Source organism: Symphalangus syndactylus, chromosome 19 (assembly GCF_028878055.3).
Source record: "Symphalangus syndactylus isolate Jambi chromosome 19, NHGRI_mSymSyn1-v2.1_pri, whole genome shotgun sequence".
Classification (NCBI taxonomy): Eukaryota; Metazoa; Chordata; class Mammalia; order Primates; family Hylobatidae; genus Symphalangus; species Symphalangus syndactylus.
The window spans coordinates 92,350,053-92,364,756 of NC_072434.2; the positions used below are offsets into that span (position 1 = coordinate 92,350,053).

Sequence of the window (14,704 nt, forward strand, 5' to 3'; positions counted from 1 at the left end):
TGAGTGCCAAAATGTGTGAAAGTGTAAAAGGGGGATGGCTCCATCCCCAAACACAGATCCTCACTGGGGAGCCTGAAGGTCCAGATGGTGGGAAAAGGATTTAATCTTACACGGAGCTGAATGAATTTAGAGAGCCAAGCAAAATATTCGAGTAGGGGAAGCAACAAAAAGAGCCCTGTGGGAAGCCATTTCTGACCTTGTCTTGCAGGGGTCCTTTGGGAGGGCTGCCAGTGGAATTGGGGAAAGACCACAAGGAGAAGCAAGCTTTCAGATGAATTTTATAATAATCTTGACTAATGTGAAGTTTCCTGGACAGAACCTGGGGGAGGGGGCAAACTGGGAGTGCAGATACAAGCTCAGAAGCTGAGGCAGACAGAGGCATGAAACCTAAAAGCCCTGCTTGCTTTCTTCATGAGGGGCTTGTAGCCTGGGGCAACTTCTCAGCCCTGCTCACCAGCTGCCTGGAAAGAAATTCAGTGCTACTGGGGGCACAAGGTGGGAGTGAGGCTGGCTTTTGGGCTGCATGGGAGCTGGGTGAAGCCTGTAATGGCCAGTTTCCCTCACTTCCCTGGTAACCTGCATGACAAAACAGAGGCAGTCATAATCCCCCTGGAAGCATAACTCCATCAATCTGAGGACCACACTCCAAATCCACAGCAGCCACAGCAAGCCCCACCCAAGGAGAGTCTGAGCTCAGACACACCTAACACTGCCCCCCACCTCCTGGCCTTTCTTTACCCACCCTGGGAGCCAAAGACAAAGGACATAATCTCATGGGAGCTCTGAGGCCCGGCCCATTGCCTGAGAAATCTGGATACTTGTCCAGGTAACCCTACAGCAAGCTTGTATCTTCCCTACACTACTGCAGCTGATGCACTCTTGAAAGAATCAACTGCTGGCTGGAGACCAACCAGCACACTTATCAAAAATACAGCCAAGGGCACTCACAGAGTCCACTTCACTCCCCTGCTCCCTCCACCACAGCATGTGCTGGTGTCCATGGCTGAGAGACCTGAAGACAGATCACACCACAAGGCTCTTTGCAGATACTCTCCAGTACCAGCCCAGAGCACAGTAGCTTCGCTGGGTGGTTAGATGCAGAAGAGAAATACCAATCTCCGCACTTAGGTTCTCAGAAAGCCCCATCCCTAGAAGAAGGGGTAGAAGACCACATCAAGGGAGCACCCCATGGGGCAAAAGAATCTCAGCAGCCCTTTAGCCCCAGATCTTCCCTCTCATATATTCTAGCCAAATGAGAAAAATCCAGGAAAACTATTCTGAAAATATGGCCAAACAAGGTTTTCTGACACCCCCAAAAGATCACAATAGATCACCAGCAATGGATTCAAACAAAGGAGAAATCCCTGAATTTCTGGAGAAAAGATTCATAAGGTCAATTATTAAACTACTCAAACAAGCACCAGAGAAAGGTGAATACCAACTTAAAGAAAATTTAAAAAATGTCACAAGACATGGATGGAAAAATCTCCAGAGAAATAAATAAAACACAATCACAACTACTGGAAATTAACAACATGCTGAGAAAAATGCAAAAATTTGTGTACTTCTTTAGATATAATTATAACAATCCAATGATGCATGGCATCAGGATAAATTCAGAAATAATTACTAAACAAGATTCCATATGGTAGAGATGAGAAAGTAGATTTTGCCTATGTTCAGGTGGGAGAATACCTATTTCAAACCTGCAAGATTATAGAAGAAATGAAAAATTTTAACTTTAAGCTGCTTAGAGAAGCTTGAAAAGAATTAAGTCTGACATTTGATATTCTTTATAACTATATTATTAATTACTCAGATGGTACTTAGGAATGAAGGCAAGTCATTAATCCACAAAAACCCGAAGTACAAGGAAACTGTTAAAAGCTTTTTTTTTTTTTTTTTTTAAGACTGAGTCTCACTCTGTCGTCCAGGTTGGAGTGCAGTGTAACAATCTCATTGCAACTTCCACCTCCCTGGTTTAAGCGATTCTCCTGCCTCAGCCTCCCGAGTAGCTGGGACTACAGATGCAAACCTCCACATCCTGTTAATTTTTGTATTTTTAGTAGAGACAGTGTTTCATCATGTTGGTCAGGCTGGTCTGGAACTCCTGACCTCAAGTGATCTGCCTGCCATGTCCTCCCAAAGTGCTGGGATTACAGCCGTGAGCCACCGTTCCCCACTGATTGGATTAATTCAGTTGCTTTTGTTTTCAAGCTCTGAACTCTTTTTTTATGCCAGTACTATCCTGTTTCAATGTTTAATAGCTTTGTAGTATATCAGGTAGTATGATGCCTACAGATCCATTCATTTTTCTCAAGAATTGCTTTGGATATTTGGAGTCTTTTTGCTTCCATATGAACTTTAGGATTGTTTTATTCTATTTCTGGGAAGAATGTCTTTTGTACTTGGATAGTGATTGCTTTAATTCTGTAGCTCTCTTTTGGTAGATGGACATTAGAAGAACTGATATTTTTAAAATCTACGAACATGGGGAATCTTTCCATTTGTTTGTGATCTCTTCGATTTCTTTCATTAGAGTTCTATAGTTTTTCTTGTAGAGATCTTTCACTTCTTTGGCTAAATTTATTCCTAGTTATTTTGTATTTACTTTAGCTTTTGTAAATGGGATTGCCTTCTCTTTCAGATTGTTCACTGGCATATATAAATATATAGGCATATATAAATGCTACTTATTTTGAATGTTGATTTTGTATCTTGTAAATTTACTGAATTCGTTTATCAATTCTAACAGTTTTTGCTGGTGTCTTTAGGATTTTTTTATATATGACCACGTCATCTGTAAACAGGGAAAATTTGACTTCCTTCTAATTTGGAGGCTTTTGTTTCTTTCTTTTACCTAATTGCTCTAAGACCAGACACAGCTTCTCTCTTTTTTCTCTCCTGAATTCATGGGAATTCAGGATGTTATTCTTGTTTTTGAATAGTTTCTAGTTGTACTTTTGTGGGTGTGGATGAATGATGCTGGAGGACCTTCTATTCATCTATCTTGTTGCTATAACTCCTGAGTCTTTCTTGACTTTTTAAAAATACAGTTTGCTGTTAGAGTATAGAAACTCTAATTTGTGTACATTGATTTTATATCCTGAAACTTTCCTGAATTTATCATAGTTTTTGTTGAAGTCTTTAGGTTTTTTATATGTAATATTACTTTATTAGCAAACAGAAACTATGTCACTTCTTCCTTTCCTATTTACATTTTTATTTATTTTTCTTCCCTAATTGTTTTAGCTGGGACTTCCAGTACTATGTTACATAAAAGAGGCAAGAGTGACCGTTCTGGTCTTTTGCTGGATCTTAGAGAAAAAGCTTTCAACCTTTCATCGTTAAGTATTATGTCAACTGTAGAGTTATCATATATGGCCTTTATTATGTTGAGATACATTTCTTATATACCTAATCTGTTGAGAGTTTTGGAATTTTGTCAAATGCTTTTCTTCATCTACTTAAATAATCATACAATTGTATCATTCTGTTAATGTGCTATGTGATGTTTATTAATTTGCCTCTGTTGAAGCATCCTTGCATCCCTGGGATGAATCCCTTGATCATGGTGAATGCTTTTTGAAATGTGCTTTTAAATTCAGTTTGCTAGCATTTTTTGAGGAATTATTGACCTGCCGTTCCTTTTTTGTTCCCATGTCCTTCTCTGGCTTTGGTATTAGGGTAATTCTAGCCTTGTAAAATGAATTTGGAAGTATTCCAACTTCAGTTTTTTGGAAGTGTTTGAGAAGAGTTGGTATTAGTTCTTTTAATTTTTGATAGAATTTTGCAGTGAGTCCATATTGTCCTGGGCTGCTTTTTATCTTTTTGGCAGGAGACTTTTATTACTGCTTCATTGCATTATTCATTATTATTGGTTTGCTCAGATTTACTGTTTATAATTCAATCTTGATAGGTTTTACATATCAATGAATTTATATCTCTTCCAGTTTATCTAATTTTTGGCATGCAATTATTCATTATACTTTCATAATCATTTGTATTTCTGTAGCATCTGTTGTAATGTTTCCTTTTAAAATTTCTAATTTACTTGAACCTTCTTTTAGTCTAGTTAATTTTGTTTTTTCACAACACAACTCTTATCTGATGTTTCACATTATTTTTATCATTTATTTTGTTTCTTCTCTGATCATTATTATCTACTAATTTGGGGTTTATTTCTTTTTTCTAGTTAATTGAGGTACAATATTACCTTTTCTTATTTGAGTTCTTCTTTATTGATGTAGCCCATCATTGCTATAAACTTCCTCTTTTGCTGTGTCCTGTAGGCTTTGCTATGTTGAGTTTTCCATTTTCATTTGTCTCAAGCAACTTTTTATTTTCCCTTTTAATTTTTTCATTGACCCACCTATTGTTTAGGAGCATATTGTTTAATCACCATTTATTTGTAAACTATCAGAGAATTCTTTCGTTCAATTACAGTTTAAACTGTTGTGATCAGAAAAGATGCTTGACATTTTGATCTTCTTAAGTCTTTTATACAGTCGAACATGTGATCTAATCTAGAAAATGTTTCATGTGCAATTGAGTATAATGTGTATTCTGCAGCTACTGAATAAAATGTTTTGCATATGCTTTTTATGTCCATTGCCCTAGAATGCAACTTAAAGCTGTTATTTCATCGTTGACTTCCTGTCTGGATAATCTTTCCATTGCTGAAAGTGGGGTGTTGAAGTTTCTTAGTATTATTTTATTGCTATCTCTCCCCTTAGATCTATTAATAGTTACTTTATGTATTTAGGTGCTGTAATGTTTAATGCATATGTAGTCACAATTATTATATACTGTTGAATTGACTTTTTAATCATTATATATGATCTTCTTTGTCTCTTTCTACAGTTCTGGACTTAAGTCTATTTTATCTGATAGAAGCATAGCTATTCCTACTCTTTTCTGGTTACAACTTGCATGGGATATCCTTTTCAACAACTTCACTTCATCTGCATATGTCCTTGCAGATTAAAGTAACCTGTTGTAGGTGGCATGTTGTATTCTTTCGGCCACCAGATGTCTCTTGATTGGATAATTTAATACATTTATATTCAAGATAATTTTCAATACATAGGGACTTAATACTACAATTTTGTTAGTTGTATTCCAGTTGTTTTATAGAGAGTTCATTCTTTTCTTCCATTCTTACTATCTTCTTTTATAGTTAAGTGATGTTTTTTCTAGTGGTATGCGTTGATTCTTTTTTAAAAATTTTGTATATTTACTACAGGTTTTTGCTTTGTAGTTACCACGAGACTTACCAAAAATATTATAACAGGTTATTTTAGGTGGCTAACTTAACTTTGAACACAATAAAACTCTACAAAAATCATTTTTCATGAAATTTTGCTACATTTTATTTCCTCTTACAAAGATGTTTTAGAGATAACCATCAAATGTCTAATTATAATCCAGCAAATTGAGAGTTGACACATGCTCTTTAATTCATACAAAGTTAGAGTATGCATTTTATATTGTCTGAGTTCAGAAAAAATATTAAAAACTAGTTCTCTCATATTTTTTTCCAAAACACTACAGAGTCTTTATGTTAGAGTCATAAAATAATTGGGTGTGGTGAGAGAAAAGAGAAATCTGTACTTTTGAAACCACATGATTATTCACAAGTTGGACATAGCCAATTAGGAAATTATAGGCGTGCAGCTACCACATTTGTGCTTTTATGTAACACGTTCAGCAGGCCCCACCTCAAGTGTCCTCCTATCAGCCTATCCTGGTGTAAAAAGGCATGTCCACTCCACTTAGATCAACATCATTTACATCACCATTCTCATTTACTTGGTCTCTGTTTTTGGTCTCGCACATCTCCAACTGCCTACCACACAAATAACATTTCTAAAATACAAATCTGATCATTTTACTATTGTTTGTAAAACCCTGGGCCACACAATGGCAAGAAATAAGCCTAAGATGAAATAAGAAAGAAGGGTCTACTGGGAATTGATCTCTCTTGCTTGGTCAGCCCTGTCTTTGCTCATGCTCTGCCTTTTCTCTTGCAGCATGTCTCTGAGCATGTTCCTCTGGCTCCACTATCACACACTCATCTGAGGGTAACTTCTAGTCAGTATTTAGCACTGAGCCCCAGAGTCTCCTTCTCAGCTCCTTGTTTGAACTCAGATGTCACAGATAGAATTAGTGTGTCCTTATGAGCTGTATCCTTCATATGTATCAAAACATTTTATTAAATTTGTTTGCATAAACAACTACATGTATTTTTCAAATTCCTTGGAAAAAGTAGCCATGTGCTATTCCGAAATTAATCTTAGCTATTTTTAATATTACAATATAGCACAAAATGTTTGTTGAATAAATGAAGGATTGAATGATGTCATCCCTCTGCTTGTTTAAGTTACATGTTTGAAATCTCAGCTCAGGAAGCACCCTGGGCAGGTAACCTTCCTTAAAACTCCTTCCACTCAGGTGTAATATTTTTTCTGCAGACCCTTATGTGGTCCTACATCCTCAATACACCACATGACACTAATTATTTCAGAGAGGTAAATCCACTAGATGTCATCAGAATTGGACCATTTGGAAAAAAGTAGCCCTCAATAAAGAAGGAGTGATGACTGGATTTTCTCAGTAATGATTAATCATAATGAAATGAGCACAATTTCTGAGATGTCACACTGCCACCATGCAGAAAGAATATTTTCAAAAAGGGCGAAAAGCCTGGTATTTAATTCTTTATAAATGATTTCAACTTCACAAAAAAGTATCATTAAAAAAGAATAGTACAATTAATACCTATAAACCCTTTACCCAAACTCACTGTGGCAGCAACATTGTACTCAGTTTCATTGCCCCTGTCTCTCCCTCCCTCTTTCCCTCTCATCATTTGAACACCTCATGATCTGTTTGTCTCTAAATATTAAGTATTTCCTAAGGTTAAGAATATTTTTTCACAAAATTAGAGCAGTTATCAACTTCCATTACATTAGTACAGCACAATTGTATAAGAATTTTGGGTGGACAAGGACTGTGAAATAGTTTCCACACAGTGAAACAATTTCTCAAAATCAGGTGAATATGAGAGGAGACATCATTGTATTAGAGTCTAAGGAATAACACAGGGATAAAATCCTAAGTATTTGATGGGTGGAGAAAAGGAAAATAAATCTTTATATCCAAATTTCCTACTTTATAATTTCCTAAGGGACGAATCTCACAGTTAACATTTTCTTCAGAGCCCCCATGACATCCTTATTCCTAAGACTATAGATTAAAGGGTTCAGCACTGGAGTGAGGATGGTATAGAAGACAGATACCATCATGTCCTTCTCAGGGGTGTGGTAGGAGCCGGGGAGCATGTAGGTGTAGACGGCAGCCCCATAGAAGAGGATGACCACAGTCAGGTGGGAGGAGCAGGTGGCAAAGGCCTTTTTCCGCCCCTCTGCTGAGTTCATGCTGTGGATGGCGAGGAGGATGAGTAAATAGGAGCTTGAAATGATCATCACAGGGATGAGGAGCATAAGGACACAGCACAAGTATATGAAAATCTCATAGAGTGAGGTGTCTGAGCAGGAGAGTTTCAATACAGCAGGAACTTCACAGAAGAAATGATGAATCTCCCGGGATCCACAGAAGGGCAAGGTCATGGTGATGGCAGTGAATGTGAAGCCATCCACTGAGCCCAGGAACCAGCAGCCTGATGCCAGGAAGAGACATACGCTATAGTTCATGAGGACAGGGTAACGGAGAGGATGGCAGATGGCCACGTAGCGGTCATAGGCCATGGTGGCTAGAAGGAAAAATTCCGAACCTACTAGTGTCAGATAGAGGAACATCTGCATCCCACACTCAGGGGCTGAGATCTTATTCACACCCATGACCTGGTCCAGGAGCATCTTGGGCACAGTGACAGAAATGTACACCATGTCCATGAGAGACAACTGACTGATGAAAAAGTACATGGGGGTGTGGAGGTGGGTGTCACAGTGTATCAGAAGGATCAGAACAGCATTTCCAGACAATGCCATCAGGAAAACCACAAAAATGACCACACAAATTAGAGCTGGATGTTTGGATTGTCTGAAGAGTCCCATCAGGATGAAATCCGACCCTCCAGTGTGGTTGGCCATCCCGGTGATGTTGGCCATGAGGTTTCACCTAGGCCACCAAGGAGAGTTTTGGAGTTAGTGTAATGCGTCCCTTTGAAATGAGTGTTTAGTGAGTACTCACTTTTGTGTGTGCTGATTGTGCTAACCTGAGTAAGTCCCGTGGGTCTGGGGATTTTAGTATATAAATGATATATAACAAATTTAAAAAACAAACTAAGAATTCACAACTATAGGCCAAAAGAATTGTATCTTATATTAAGGTTTTCATGGTTCAAATTCATAAACGTTCCTGGTGACAGTATCATTTATCAACAAGTACTGGAAATTTGCAGAACCACCCTCCTCTGCTGTAGGGAAAAGAGAGAGAGATCAGACTGTTACTGTGTCTACGTAGAAAGGGAAGACATAAGAGATTCCATTTTGACCTGTACTTTAAACAATTGCTTTACTGAGATGTTAATTTTAACTTTGTCCCAGCCACTTTGCCCCAACCTGGACCTCACAAATCATGTGTTGTGTGGAATCAAGGTTTAAGGGATCTAGGGCTGTGCAGGATGTGCCTTGTTAACAAAATGTTTATAAGCACTATGCTTGGTAAAAGTCATCACCATTCTCTAGTCTCAATAAACCAGGGGTACAATGCACTGTGAAAAGCCGCAGGGAACTCTGCCCGGAAAAGCTGGGTATTGTCCAAGGATTCTCCCCATGTGATAGTCTGAAATATGGCCTCATGGGATAAGAAAGACCTGACCATCCCCCAGCCCGACACCCGTGAAGGGTCTGTGCTGAGCTGGATTAGTAAAAGAGGAAAGCCTCTTGCAGTTGAGATAGAGGAAGGCCACTGTCTCCTGCCTGCCCCTGGAAACTGAATGTCTCGGTATAAGCCCAATTGTACAGTTGTTCAATTCTGAGATGGGAGAAAAACCGCCCTATGGCGGGAGGCGAGACATGTTGGCAGCAATGCTGCCCTGTTATTCTTTACTCCACTGAGATGTTTCAGTGGAGAGAAACATAAATCTGGTCTGCATGCACATCCAGGCATAGTACCTCCCCTTGAATTTAATTATGACACAGATTCTTTTGCTCACATGTTTTTTTGCTGACCTTCTCCTTATTATCACCCTGCTCTCCTTCTGCATTCCTTTTGCTGAGATGATGAAAATAGTAATCAATAAAAACTGAGGGAACTCAGAGACCGGTGCCGGTGCAGGTCCTCCATATGCTGAGTGCCGGTCTCCTGGGCCCACTTTTCTTTCTCTATACTTTGTCTCTGTGTCTTATTTCTTTTCTCAGTCTCTCATCCCAACTGATGAGATATACCCACAGGTGTGGAGGGGCAGGCCACACCTTCATCTGGCACCTAACATGGGTGCCTTTCTCTAGGGTGAAGTTACGCTAAGAACATGAGCATTGAGGACAGTCAAAGAGAGATTCCCAAGTACATCCATGGTCAGCCTTGCGGTAAGCTTGTGTGCTCGGAGGAACCCAGGGTAACAATGGGGCAAACTGAAAGTAAATATGCCTCTTATCTCAGCTTCATTAAAATTCTCTTAAGAAGAGGGGGAGTTAAAGCTTCTACAGAAAATCTAATTATGCTATTTCAAACAATAGAACAATTCTGTCCATGATTTCCAGAACAGGGAACTTCAGATTTAAAATATTGGGAAAAAATTGGCAAAGAATTAAAACAAGCAAGTAGGGAAGGTAAAATCATCCCACTTACAGTATGGAATGATTGGGCCATTATTAAAGCAACTTTAGAACTGTTTCAAATAGAAGAAGATAGTGTTTCAGCTTCTGATGCCCCTGAAAGCTGTGTAATAGATTGTGAAGAAGAGGCAGGGACAAAATTCAGGAAAGGAATGGAAAGTTCACATTGCAAAAATGCAGCAGAGTCTGTAATGGCTTGGTCAATGCAAAGTGTTGACTATAATCAATTACAAGAGGTAATATATCCTGAAACATTAAGATTAAAAGGAAAAATCCAGAACCATTGTAGCTGTTGGGGCTAAAACCACAATGGCCACCTCCTCCTCAGCCGAGTGAGTGCTGGGGGCGGGGGGAGCCTGAAACTAGGCTCACTGTGACTTGGCTCACAGCACTCATTATTGCCCAACCTACAGTTCACTACAGTGAAGGAGCAATTCAGACTCACCCTGCAGCTTCCTGTATGGGTCAAACAGTGGCCACTGTCTAAGGAAAAGTTGGGGATGCTACATAAAATAGTTAAAAAGCTATTTTAAAAAGGACATGTTTCACCTACTTTCTCTCTTTAGAAATCTCCAGTGTTCATAATTCAGAAAAAATCAGGCAGATGGTGCATGCTAAGTGACTTAAGAGCCGTTAACGCAATAGTTCAACCCATGGGGCCTCCCCAACCCTAGGCTGCCCTCTCCGGCTATGATTCCCAAAGATTGGCCTTTAATTATAATTGATCTAAATGATTGCTTCTTTACCATTCCCCTGACAAAACGGAGGATTTTGAAAAATTTCCTTTTACTACACCAGCCATAAATAATAAAGAACCAGCCACCAGGTTTCAGTGGACAGTGTTGCCTCAGAGAATGCTTAATAGTCCAACTATTTGCCAGACTTTTGTAGCTCAGGCTCTTCAACCAGTTACAGACAAGTTTTCAGACTGTTATATCATTCATTATGTTGATGATATTTTGTGTGCTGCAGAAACAAGAGATAAATTAATTGACTTACACATTTCTGCAGACGGAGGTTGCAAATGCAGGACTGACAATAGCATCTGATAAGATTCAGACCTCTACTCCTTTTCAGTATTTGGGAATGTAGGTAGAGGAAAGAAAAATTAAACCACAAAATATAGAAATAAAAAAAGACACATTAAGAACACTAAATGACTTTCAAAAATTGCTAGGAGATAGTAATTGGATTCTGCCAATTCTAGGCATCCCTACTTATGCCATGTCAAATTTGGTTTCTATCTTGAGAGGGGATCCAGACTTGCATAGTAAAATAACATTAACTCCAGAGGCAACTAAAGAAATTGAATTAGTTGAAGAAAAAATTTGGTCAGCACAAGTAAATAGGTCACTTAACTCCACTCCAACTTTTGATTGTTGCTACTACACACTCTCCAACAGGCATCATTGTTCAAAATACAGATCTTGTGGAGTGGCCATTCCTTCCTCACAGTAAAGACTTTTACATTGTATTTAGATCAAATGGCTACATTAATTGGTCAGTCAAAACTACGAATAGTAAAATTGTGTGGAAGTGACCCAGATAAGATCATTCTTCCTTTAAACAAGGAACAGGTTAGACAAGCCTTTATCAATTCTGTTGCATGGCAGATTGGTCTTGCTGATTTTGTGGGAATTATTGATAATCATTACCCAAAAACAAAAATCTTGCAGTTTTTAAAATGGACCACTTGGATTTTACCCGAAATTACCAGACAGAAACCTTTAGAAAATGCTCTGATGGTGTTTACTGATGTTTCCAGCAATGGAAAGGCAGCTTACACTGGGCCAAAAGAACGAGTCATTGAAACTCAATATCACTCAGCTCAAAGAGCAGAGTTGGTTGCTGTCATTTCAGTGTTACAGATTTTAATCAGCCTATTAACATTGTTTCAGATGCTGCCTATGTAGTACAGGCTACAAAGGATATTGAGACAGCCCTAATCAAATATAGTATGGATGATCAGTTAAATCAGCTGTTTGTTACAACAAACTGTAAGAAAAAGAAATTTCCCATTTTATATTACTCATATTTGAGCACATACTAATTTACCAGGGCCTTTAACTAAGGCAAATGAACAAGCTGACTTGCTAGTATCATCTGCATTCATAAAAGCACAAGAACTTCATGCCCTGACTCATGTAAATGCAACAGGATTAAAAAATAAATTTGATATCACATGAAAAGAGGCAAAAAATATTGTTCAACATTGTACTCAATGTCAAGTCCTACACCTGCCCACTCAGGAGGCAGGAGTTAATCCCAGAGGTTTATGTCCTAATGCATTATGGCAAATGGATGTCACACATGTACCTTCACTTGGAAAGTTGTCATTTTTCCATGTGACAGTTGATACTTATTCACATTTCGTATGGGCAACCTGCCAGACAGGAGAAAGTACTTCCCATGTTAAAAGACATTTATTATCTTCTTTTGCTGTCATGGGAGTTCCAGAAAAAATTAAAACAGATAATGGACCAGGATACTGTAGTAAAGCATTTAGAAAATTCTTAAATCAGTGGAAAATTACACATACAACAGGAATCCCTTATAATTCCCAAGGACAGACCATAATTGAAAGAACTAATAGAACACTCAAAGCTCAATTGGTTAAACAAAAAAAGGAAAAATAGAGTAAGGAGTATAACACTCCCCAGATGCAACTTAATCTAGCACTCTAAGTTTTTTAAACATTTATAGAAATCAGACCACTACTTCTGCAGAACAACATTTTACTGGTAAAAAGAACAGCCCACATGAAGGAAAACTGATTTGGTGGAAAGACAACAAAAATAAAACATGGGAAATAGGGAAGGTGCTAACATGGGGAGAGGTTTTGTTTCACCAGGAAAAAAATCAGCTTCCAGACTGGGTACTTAGAACTTACAGAAGAAGTTGCCATCCACCAAGAAAGTGGAGCCGCCGACCTGGGCACAGCTAAAGAAGCTGAAACAGCTGAAAAAAGCCTGAAGAACACAAGGGTAACAAACTCCAGAGAATATGCTGCTTGCAGCTTTAATGATTCCATCAATAGTGGTAAGTCTCCCTATGTCTGCAAGAGCAGCTGCAGCTAGTTATACCTACTGGGCCTATGTGCCTTTCCCACCCTTAATTCAGGCAGTCACTTGGATGGATAATTCTATTGAAGTATATGTTAATAATAGTGCAAGGGTACCAGTCCCCACAGATGACCGTGGCCCTGCCCAACCTGAAGAAGAAGGAATGATGATAAACATTTCCATTGGGTATCATTATCCTCCTATTTGCCTGGGAAAGCACCGGGATGCTTAATGCCTACAACCCAAAATTGGTTGGTAGAAGTACCTACTGTCAGTGCCACCAGTAGATTTACTTATCACATGGTAAGTGGAATGTCACTAGGGTCACAAATGAATAATTTACAGGACTCTTCTTATAAAAGATCATTAAAATTTGGGCCTAAGTGAAAACCTTGCCCCAAGGAAATTCCCAAAGAATCAAAAGACCCAGAAGTCTTAGTTTGGGAAGAATGTGTGGCTGATACTGCAGTGATATTACAAAACAATAAATGTGGAACTATTATAGACTGGGCCCCTCGAGGCCAATTATATTATCATTGTACAGGCCAGAGTCACTCATGATCACAGGCCCCATCCGTCTGGCCCGCTAATCTGGCCTATGATAGTGATTTAACTGAAAGACTGAACCAGGTTTATAGAAAGTTAGAATCACCCTATCCATGGAAATGGGGTGAAAAGGGAATTTCATCACCTCGACCAAAGTCAGTTAGTCCTGTTACTGGTCCTGAACAACCAAAATTATGGAAGTTTACTATGGCCCCGGACAGTTGAATTTTGTCTGGAAATCAAGTTATGGGAACAAGAAATCATAAGCCATATTATACTATTAACCTAAATTCAATCTGACAATTCCTTTAAAAGTTGTGTAAAACCACCTTATATGCTAGTTGTAGGAAACACAGTTATTAAACCAGATTCCCAAACTATAACCTGTGAAAATTATAGATTGTTTAATTACATTGATTCAACTTTGGATTGGCAGCACCATTTTCTGCTGGTGAGGGCAAGAGAGGGCGTGTGGATCCCTGTGTCCACGAACCGACCATGGGAGCCTTCCCTATCTGTACATATTTTAACAGAAGTATTGAAAGGAGTTCTAACTAGAGCCAAAAGATTCATTTTTTGATTGCAGTGATTATGGGTTTTATTGCAGTCACGGCTACTGTTGTGGCTGCTGGAATTGCTTCACACTCCTCAGTTCAAACTGCGGAATATGTGAATAATTGGCAAAAGAATTCCTTGAAATTGTGGAATTCTCAGACTCCTACAGATCAAAAATTGGCAAACCAAATTAATGATCTTAGACAAACTGTCAATCGGATGGGAGATAGGCTCATGAGTTTGGAATATCTTTTTCAGTTACAGTGTGACTGGAAGACATCAGATTTTTGTATTACACCTTGAGCCTATGATGAGTCTAAGCATCACTGGGACATGGCTAGATGCCATCTACAAGGAAGAGAAGATAATCTTACACTTTAGATATTTCAAAATTAAAAGAACAAATTTTTGAGGCATCAAAAGCCCAGTTAAATCTGCTGCCATAAACTGAGGCAATATTAAAGCTGCTGATGGCCTCACAAATCTTAACCCTGTCACTTGGGTTAAAACCGTTGGCAGTTCCACTATTGCAAATTTCATATTAATCCTCGTGTGTCTGTTCTCTCTGTTGTTAGTCTACAGGTGTATCCAGCAGCTCCGGAGAGACAGCGACCAGCGAGAACGGGCCATGATGACGATGGCAGTTTTGTCAAAAAGAAAAGGGGGAAATGTAGGGAAAAGAAAGAAATCAGACTGTTACTGTGTCTACGTGGAAAGGGAAGACATAAGAGATTCCAT

General features: G+C 38.8%; 1 protein-coding gene and 1 pseudogene across 1 annotated transcript; one reads left to right on the forward strand and one right to left on the reverse strand.

Annotated features, from left to right (window-relative positions):
• Nucleotides 1-7,169: 7,169 nt before the first annotated feature.
• LOC129458622 (olfactory receptor 2T4) lies at nt 7,170-8,132 on the reverse strand. The gene has a single exon (XM_055234622.1). It carries the CDS (start codon nt 8,130-8,132, stop codon nt 7,185-7,187), a length of 948 nt encoding a protein of 315 aa, XP_055090597.1. The 3' UTR covers nt 7,170-7,184.
• Nucleotides 8,133-12,806: 4,674 nt separating this feature from the next.
• Nucleotides 12,807-14,269, forward strand: LOC129458307 (endogenous retrovirus group K member 6 Env polyprotein-like; annotated as a pseudogene).
• Nucleotides 14,270-14,704: the final 435 nt, after the last annotated feature.